The 9458-nt window shown below is 30.3% G+C and overlaps 1 protein-coding gene across 1 annotated transcript; it reads right to left on the bottom strand.

The window, feature by feature from the left end:
- Positions 1-655: 655 nt before the first annotated feature.
- On the bottom strand, positions 656-3300 carry LOC114417739 (transcription factor MYB111-like). The gene is made up of 3 exons (XM_028382811.1): positions 3039-3300; positions 2659-2788; positions 656-1624 (listed from the first exon to the last, which is right to left on the bottom strand). Exons 1-3 carry the CDS (start codon positions 3169-3171, stop codon positions 874-876), a joined length of 1014 nt encoding a protein of 337 aa, XP_028238612.1. The 5' UTR covers positions 3172-3300; the 3' UTR covers positions 656-873.
- Between the last annotated feature and the right edge of the window lie 6158 nt (positions 3301-9458).

Here is a 9458-nt window from a genome sequence, read left to right as displayed (position 1 = left end):
TTATCGTTACTCATAATCTTGATTGTTTTGTGGGTGTAGAAACCAAATCAAGAAACTCCATTGTATCACAAAGAAAATTCATCATTACACCTATTGCATTCATCAATTTTTGCAAAATTTAGTGAGGGAAAATCAAATCTAAAATTTAGTTTTCCACATGCACACACGCACCTTGAATCGTGAGTGTCCTTAAGAGGGAAGAGATAAAAAAGAGGGGAAAAAATGTTTGAAAGTGATATATAATTAGAAGGAAAAAAATAATAAAAGGAGTATAAGACAGGTGTCCATTAAAAACAAAAAAGACAGGCGTAAAAATATAATTCAAATTGATTAGAAAGTAGCTATAAGGTTTAGTTTTGCTATCATGACCCAATTGCTCATCTTTTGCAACTTACATTCTATTAATTTTGAATGTATCAAAAATTAAAATTAACGGTAAAAATTAAAGTTCATGCTGGTAACCTGATTTGGTAAAATTGAAGTGAAAAAAATAAATCGAAATTAACTATGACAAGCCACTTTAAACTTTCGGACCTTCTTTTGTTTAAAAAAAAGTTGGATAAGAGTTAATATCATATTTTGTCAAAAACTAATTATTCAGAAAATTTGAACTAATTATAAACTCAAATAATACACTGTTCGTTGGTGCATCTTACACTCTTTTGAACAAACAATTTTCACAACATTTTAGAAACATACCAAGATGAATTTTACCATACTCTACAGGCATACAAAACAAGTTTTAGCAATTTTTATGATCTTTTTGCATGGCAACATGCAGAAACTAATAGGTTTTTATCTTCTGATCATAAACTTTTATTACACTACTATATATATGCAAATCATTTCCCCCAATTCACCGCATGCAATGGATCACTGGTAAAAGCCATTTCCTTCATTATGGCCAGTACCCCAAAAGCAATTAGCCACGTTCTGGTTTTCTTCACAAAGATCCCAAGGATTATAGGATTGAACACTACCTTCTAATTGCATATCAGGCCACTGATAATGATGATAGTCATAGACAGAATTCACTGACGAACAGCTAGTGTTCCACTCTCCACTTTCTGCATTTGATGAGCCCTCTCCCATTAGTCCAAAGTTATTTCTAATAAGCCACTCTTCATTATTGGTTAAAACCCCGCCTGGGTTTACGAGCACCCCATTTTCAAACATGCGAGTAAGTTTCATGATTTCATCATCTAACCATTGATAAGGTCCCAAGGCCTCAACTTCATCTATGCTGGGGCATGAAGCAGTTGTGTCATATGTGTTGTCCCCCATCTCACAATAAGCATCCAAACCATAATCTGTTAGGCTCTCCTCATCGTTGAAACTTTGTGAAGTTGCACTTCTTTTGAGCATTGGTTGAACTTGAGGCACTTCGCTTGTGTTATGAGCCACTTTCTTGTCCTCTTGCGTGGCTGGTTGAGTTTTTGTACCTCGACCACCGGTTCTTCTCTTGGATTTAGCAGCTACGTTTACAGCAGCCATGTCAATGGGAGGGAGGGACTCATTTAAGGACTTCATGAAGCAGTAAATCTTTCTCCTCAAATGGGAATTCCAATAGTTCTTTATTTCATTGTCCGTGCGACCTGGTAAATGTCCTGCTATTACAGACCACCTACAACCAAACAATTTCAAAATTAGATTAACACAAAAGATCATTCAAAATATAAATTCCTTTGTATCTAATCATGTGTTACTAAACTCAATTCAGAAAAAAAGTAGGAAAGAATAAATGAAAACGAGAAAAGGGCATCTTTATATTCCCCACCCTTGGAATGTTCAAGAATAAATGCAAATTACCCATTAATGCTTATTCATCTTCAGGATGATAAAAACAAATTAAACAACATGCGTAGTTTGCATTGTCGATATTTCAAATGGTTGGTGAGAATTGAGAAAGAAGGGTTGTAGGAGCTTGTAATGAACAAATTAAGTCACTTCGGTATTTCTTGTGCTTGAGTTTTTATTTTTTTAATAAATCTTGATCTCTTAGCTTTTAAAAAAAAATGAACAAATTAAGCTTTTAAAATTGATTATTCACGACACAGTATTAGGGTGAGCGTCAGTTACTAAGTGACTCTAGATTTTGATCGTGATCGTCTCCATCCTTCTAATTAATAAAAGTTGGATTTGATAGCGGGTAAATGGAAGTGGGATGTAGATAGCTTAAACTCATAATAATTAATTTATGCTTGGTTCCTTAATTAATTATAGCAGATTTTAATGTCGGAGAAAGACAAATTTTTTGTTTTATAATTATATGGTCTTGGAGGTGAAACAGTTCCAAGAATCGTTGCTGTTCTTTTGCAGCAAATTCCTTCTGTGGGGTGCCATTCCCAGCCTCAAAGGATTCATTATCATTTTGTGAATAGTTTCAGAATGTTAACTAGGTTTACGAGTTGAATATTTCTTACACGTACCACTGGGGAATATAATATATATAGAAATATTTCTGGTCCTCTCTACTGTTATGATCAATCACTAAACAGCTCATTGGAATTCCATGTTTAACTGAGTATCGATTAATTGAATAAGTGGAGTTCAACAATTCCATATGTTTTGAACAGCAACAGTTAATAACTTAATTGGAAAAAATATTCACAAAGATTAATCAAAAGGACAGTTTGTTTCACGAGGGAAGAGGTGCACCTGTTACCAAGAACAGCATGCAACTTGACAATGATCTCTTCTTCTTGAGGAGTGATGTTGCCTCTCTTCACGTCTGATCTCAAGTAGTTGATCCATCTCAGTCTACAACTTTTTCCACATCTTAACAAACCTTGATAAATACATAGTTCAAATCAATTAACCAATCAATACTAACAACAATAACAAAAAAAAGTTTTATCCCACTAAATGAGGTAAGCTATATATAGATCACTTACAGACCAAAGTTTCAGAGATGTTACCAATAATCAACACAAACACAACATAAAAATCATAACATATATAACACCATGTTATGTGTAAGTATATGTCTTATATACACATATATATGTACATGGAATTATGGATATGTAAATACACACCTGCATTCTTGGGCAAGGAACTCCATGATCCCTCCCCATTTTCTTGGATGTAATCGGTCAAGATCTTATCCTCTTCAGCTGTCCATCTTCCTTTCTTCAACCCCACCTTCTCACAACAAGGAGCTCTCCCCATTGACACTTTTTTTTCTGTCTTAAAAGAATTTTGGGTCACACAGAAGTAAGTGTTGTTGTGTTACTCACTAGATTGGAGTGGGTGATGGCCTTGACAGTGATGAGTAGCTACGGCTACTATTCATGAATGAAAAGTTTAATTTGCATGGGGCTAGCTGCATCCTCACTGTAGCAAATATATAAAGGTAGTGGGAGCATCGACGTGGACGTTTGAAACTAGTAACATTACTCGCAACTAACTAAGTAATGGTTGGTCGAAGTACATAACATAGGTTGAATTTCCTGACAAAAGGGTTGTTTTTGCATGGTAGAGTCTGTTCCTATGTTACCTTTTTTTAATCAGGGTTGCTACTTAATAGGGCCGCCGCTGCCACTTTTCCACCACAAAATCAACTTATAAAAACCTATTTGTTACGATTATTGGATAGGATATACATAACCTGGTTTCTTTTGCCAGCATGGGTGTCAGAATCATAAATGTGGTTTGATTCTGGGGACATACATCAAACCTACTATTGTAACTTTCATTTTTACCTACTTTTTTTTAATGATATATTGTTGGTAGAACTTGTTTGATTGAATATATTATATATTTATGATGTCATCATATCAGTCGATCAATGTAAGTAAAAACAATAGGGTGTTAGAAAAGTTACAACAGACAAGTTCATTTTAAAACTACTAAGAGGTTAGGGCTTATGTGTGTGTGGGACTGTTTGAGTCCACTCTGGAATGGAGATGACATTTGAGATTTGGCTTAATTATACAAAAATGTATTAAAAAATATATTTGGCTTATATTATTTCTTCAGTAAAAATTCAATATGCCAATAGGGTGAGGATATGTAATAAAAGTTACCGTGAAATTGTGTTTTGAAACACTATTTCAGTAGATTTTAATACATATGAAATCGTCTTTTAAAAGATCACTTACTCATTTTTGTTTTTTTTTAAATCTATCCATCATTTCAGTAATTAATTGAAAAAATTACACACTTTAATTAAAAAAAAAAAACGAAATAGTGTAACAGTTACACTGGAGAGCTAGCTAGAGCTAGGTGATGTGTATACTATTGCTCGTTAGCAGTTTCTGGTTCAATCAGTTCAAAGACCGACATCTCCGTTGACATTGATAAACTTTTGTTTTCACACCCAAAATTTGGGCAAAGGGAATTGTTATGCATATATGCTTGATAGAGACGAGGCAGAGGCTCCTAACCAAGAAAAATCAAATGGAAAAGAAATTGAAGAAAACGAGAGGATATATCATATATATTACTTTAGACAACTAGTGGACACAAAGGTTTCAATTTATGGCGCCTCTTTCTGATCTATACTGTAAAGTTCACTTCTCAATTTTGTCTTCTCGCCTCTTGCATGAACTTCACGTCTCTTTCTCTTATGTTTTCAAATCATTTATATTACATTTCATTTTTTAAATATTATTGCATATACTACTATATTCATCAGCTACTTCCCACATATAATACTAGTAATATGCAATTTCATTCTTATTGTTTTTCCGCAACTTTTTCCTAGACCCAACATTCACTGAATCACTGCAGAAAAATGTATACCTGTGACAGATTTGTCGGGAAATAACTACAATGAAACGTGGATATCCGATAGACAAAGCTGCAAAAGTGTAAGAAATGGATCCTCTCCTTCTGGAAAATATAATAAAAAAAGGTTTGATATATAAACACATAATATGTTATTTAATGCTTAAAAATATAAGTATAAATAAAAGAGATAAATTAAAAAAATAAAAGATATTGATAAGGTGTTTAAAATACATAAAGGTATTTATGTATCATTATTAAAAAAGTATTAGATATTTTAAAATTATTAAATATATATTATTTAACTATTTTTATATAACATGTATTCAATGGTAAATAAATGATAGTAAAATACATGTTAAGTTTTTTAATTTATAAGAAAATAATAACATTTTATTATATGTGATGTGATGATTTTTTTTGTCAATGGGACATTTATCTGAAATATTTATAAATTAGTGATGATGATTAATTTTAGTTAAAGAATTAATTAACCACTTTTGGTGTCATCTTGTAATTGTTATTTTTTTTTTTCATTTATAAACAGTTCAGCATGAAAATCTTGCTTATGCAATTCAAATTCTAGAAATCATTTATTTCTAAATCACTTAATAATTTATTTGATAGCATTGAATTAAAAATCAAACTTATAACTAATGTTGTGTTTTTTTGTTCTCAGTCAGTCAGAAATTAATTACAAGAATTTTTTAATTTATTGAATCAGAGATTAATCTATTCATACAGTGTAATTGCCATTTATTCAAAATAATTTTACATATAATGAAAATCATATAAAAAAATATATACGAGAAATAACTAAAAAGAAAAAAAAGTATAAAATAAGATAAATAATATGATGTTAAAATTTGTTTTAAAAAAATATACTGTATGAATTATTTAATTCATTCGTATAATATATCTATTTTGGTCCCATCCTTCTATTTTCTAGAAGATTGGTCCCATCCTTCTTCTTACGGAGATAAATTTATTACCTAAAATAATGACGCAAACGCTTTGAGGAAATAAATGATTTGGTCCCATCTCTCTGGTTAATAAATTTATTACCTAAAACGTGAGCTAGGGTTGTCAATATTGACGAAATAAATTAAATTAATTTTTTGTCCATGATAGGCAGTAAATTTTTTTTTATTAAATTAAAATAATCTCACGCGAATTTAACATGTGCTTGATGGTAAATAAATGAAATTAGTTATATATGGTAGTTTTTACTTTCTATCTCCGTCATTTCTTTGTATATGTACGTTGATATTATTTGACTGAACATTCCTAGTTCGTAAATATAAAGATTAAATATATTACCAAATATATAATTAAACTTGGTTTTAATTTTAATTTTATATTTTAAAGTTTTAAGTTTATTTTTTGTATTTTTTTTCTATAGTGCTGGTCTCGATCATCAACAATGTTATTTTTAAGTAATCATTAAGAGAAATATTTAATTAATTATAGAGACTAAATTTAATTAAATGAAAAAAAAATTGAATCAAAAAGTTATAAGGATTAATTTTTTTAATAAAAAAAATCTAAGACTAAAAGTTAAAATTTTAAAAGTATCTAAATTAAAGTTAAAATTGAGATAAACCATAAGAAAAAAATTTAAAAAATAATCTTAACAATAAAATTTGCCGTTGTGAACCATGTTTAAAATATTCTTATATGAGAAAGGAATTTCCGGATTTGGTATGGTACTCTTGTTTATGGACCTTCCTATACCTAACCCAACCATGCATATAGCACGTGATCTTCTCGTGGAAGAAATTAATAAATAAAGAACTTTGATACATAATGTCAAATAAAAATAAATAAGTACTCCAATTTTACTATTTAACTTCACTTTTAGTATATTGTGTTTAAAATTTTATTAAGAAATTTTCAGAAAGTTATTTTTAAATAAAAAAACAAACATGCACGTAAACAAAGTAAATAAACACTTGAATATTAATTATCACATTAAAATAATTCCTTCTTATAAGTCTTTTTTTATCTTTACAAGTAAATAAACACTTGAATATTAATAGTAAGAGTATTTTTACTCTCAACTAATTAGAAATCATTCTTAATATGTGATTAGACGATAAAAAAATAAATAAATCTGTATACTTTGTCACATATTATTTATTCTAGATACAATCTAATAAAAAAAATCTAACAACACAGCATCCAATATATTTTTTACCTGAAATTTATGAAAAGTCACGAAATTATATTATGTGTGAATTCATTAAATAACCTACATGACTTCATAAGTCCTCCTAATGGAAAGTTTGTGTTAAATAATGTTACTTTCACTTCTCTAACCTAGCTAGTTGGGTTAAATCAACATACAGTATTTGTTAATTTAGTGAATTTGTCGACATCAATGACACTTCATTCTGGGCAAATTTTATTTAATTGGATCACATGCCACCTAGCATAAGGTGAGAGATATGGCTGTGCGACATGTCCATTTTTTGTTAATAGAATGAGAGTGAGTATTATAATGTAAATATATAGAAAGCATTCATGTAGCATAGCTAGCTGTTCAATAAAAGAAATAAATGAACAAAAGAAGAACAGTGCTATCGTGTATGGCCATGTTTTCAGTGGTCATAGAACTTGTCGACTATCGTAGTAATTGCTGTGCCTAACGTTTACTTACTCCAACCCAAAAATAAACTCAGTACTACGTGTGATTTCTTGCCAATATGGAGCCACAGGGCAAACTTTAGAATAATATATATGCACAGTTGTTTGCAATTGATGCTTGAATAGATTAAGAAGAGTAGGTTCTCCTGGTGGTTTTGAAGAATGTTAACTGGAGATAAATTAATAGAAATTTGAGCAATGAAATCTAAGCTTTCTTTTCTTTGGATGATGGCATTAATCACAACAAGTTTTAGTATGTACTAAATTTTTTAATAAATTAAAAGGCTTTCCCTAGGACACCTTGAATTGAACATATACTAGTATATGGTTTCTCTGAATCCTTGATCACTGTGTGATCTTTTTAAGAGCCAAAGTAGATGTGTTATTTATGGACTTTTATGTGGTTGCAAATTCTTTTAGTTTTTCTTTTGTATTTTTTATTTGATTTCCTCCATCATATAGAAACTAATATAATAATTTGGGAGTGTGTGTTTACCTATCTCGGGCTGAACGACTGACTGTGTTGTTATTAAAATATAATAATATATAATAAAAATCTAAAATACAATGAGATGGCACACTGTGTGGATCACATTTCATGGTGTTTGGCTAGCCAAGTTTCTCCATAGTGTCACACGAATCTTCCATTTCAAAAACTTCAAGAGAAAATGGAATGTGATGTCAGAATAAACAACTTGAAACGAGAATTTGATTAATTAAAAAATATTTCAGCTTTTAATAAGAGATGAACATCTTGTAATTTTTCAAAAATATTTGTAGCGACATAACCACGATCTTTACGATCAAAGTTACCAGGTAGTTGAATCGTTTTTGGTTTAAGTATGGATCACGTAGAAAATTTATTTGAACAAAAACGAAGAGAAAACAATCTCTCTTCACAACTAATAATCATTTATACGTAGTAAAGAATAGTTATTTAAAAGAGTAAAGAAAGATACATTTCGTGAAGTCTAAATAAGCTAAGTTATTAATATTGACACCAAACAATTTTATTAAAAAATTGCTTCAATTATTTTTCCCATTGGTATATTCCGTGGAAGGCGTGTAGCAGTCCAATGGGGAAGGGACCAATCAAGCAATTTATTAGAGGGGACCGTTTGTGTACATTAGTCAAACATAGAAGAAACGTATATTAAATTTGGAGTTATGATTTCTCTTAAAATCTTGCAGCTGGCAATCCATGAAACCCTAACTGGAGTATGTTGTATTCAATAAATCTTGATGAAGAAAAATCATTAAAAAAAAAAACATTATCCAACCCCCATGGCCAGTGAGAGCTACCACCGAACAAGGAAGCAAGTTATGATGGCCAGAGGGTGGAAGAGAGTACATACATATATAGGTTCATGAAAAATGGGCAAGAATGTAATTATGTATGTATCTATATTTTCCCAACACTATTACTAAGCAAGCATGCATGTTCCGTACAAGTCCCTCATTTAAACCTACATTTGCACCAAAGCCTTTTGCTAAAAGTCCGGGATGGTGGTAGAGGGCATGGAATAAAACTTGAATTGAAGGTTGTTTACAATTATTAATTCTTTTTGTTAAAAGAAAAATGGATAAGATTTGAAAGGTGACGAATAAGTTTTCTTTTTTCAGGAGTTATGTTGGTACGTAGCTACCTCTGTCTGAGTCTTGTGCTTTGTCCAGACAAGAAGGATGAGATACAAAGTCATTCGATCTCCTTCTCCTGATGCATGCGCCTCTTGTTCTGCAGCAAAGTGCAAAACAGAGTTGTCTTGCACTCTGTCCGGCAAATGCCATATGTTCATTAGAGAATAAGAAAGGGTCAAATAAATAATTGAATAATCCACTTTAGCTATTGTGTTTACACTTAAAAAAGAGAATTTAAATAAAAAAAAACATATAGAATTTACTTTTTTTTTAAATATTGTTTATTTTAAATAAAAACACGTTAGACAAATACATCAAAAAAATTATAAAACTACTTATTTTATTTTAAAAAATAAGCTTAAACAAACTATAATCTGTCTCATTGTCATATTATCCATTTATCCGAGATATATAATTATATATATTTGATTTTTATAACTAAC

This window comes from Glycine soja, chromosome 7, assembly GCF_004193775.1.
Source record: "Glycine soja cultivar W05 chromosome 7, ASM419377v2, whole genome shotgun sequence".
NCBI classification, from domain to species: domain Eukaryota; kingdom Viridiplantae; phylum Streptophyta; class Magnoliopsida; order Fabales; family Fabaceae; genus Glycine; species Glycine soja.
Note: the sequence above shows the minus strand (reverse complement) of the source record. Positions and strands in the feature narration are given on the sequence as shown.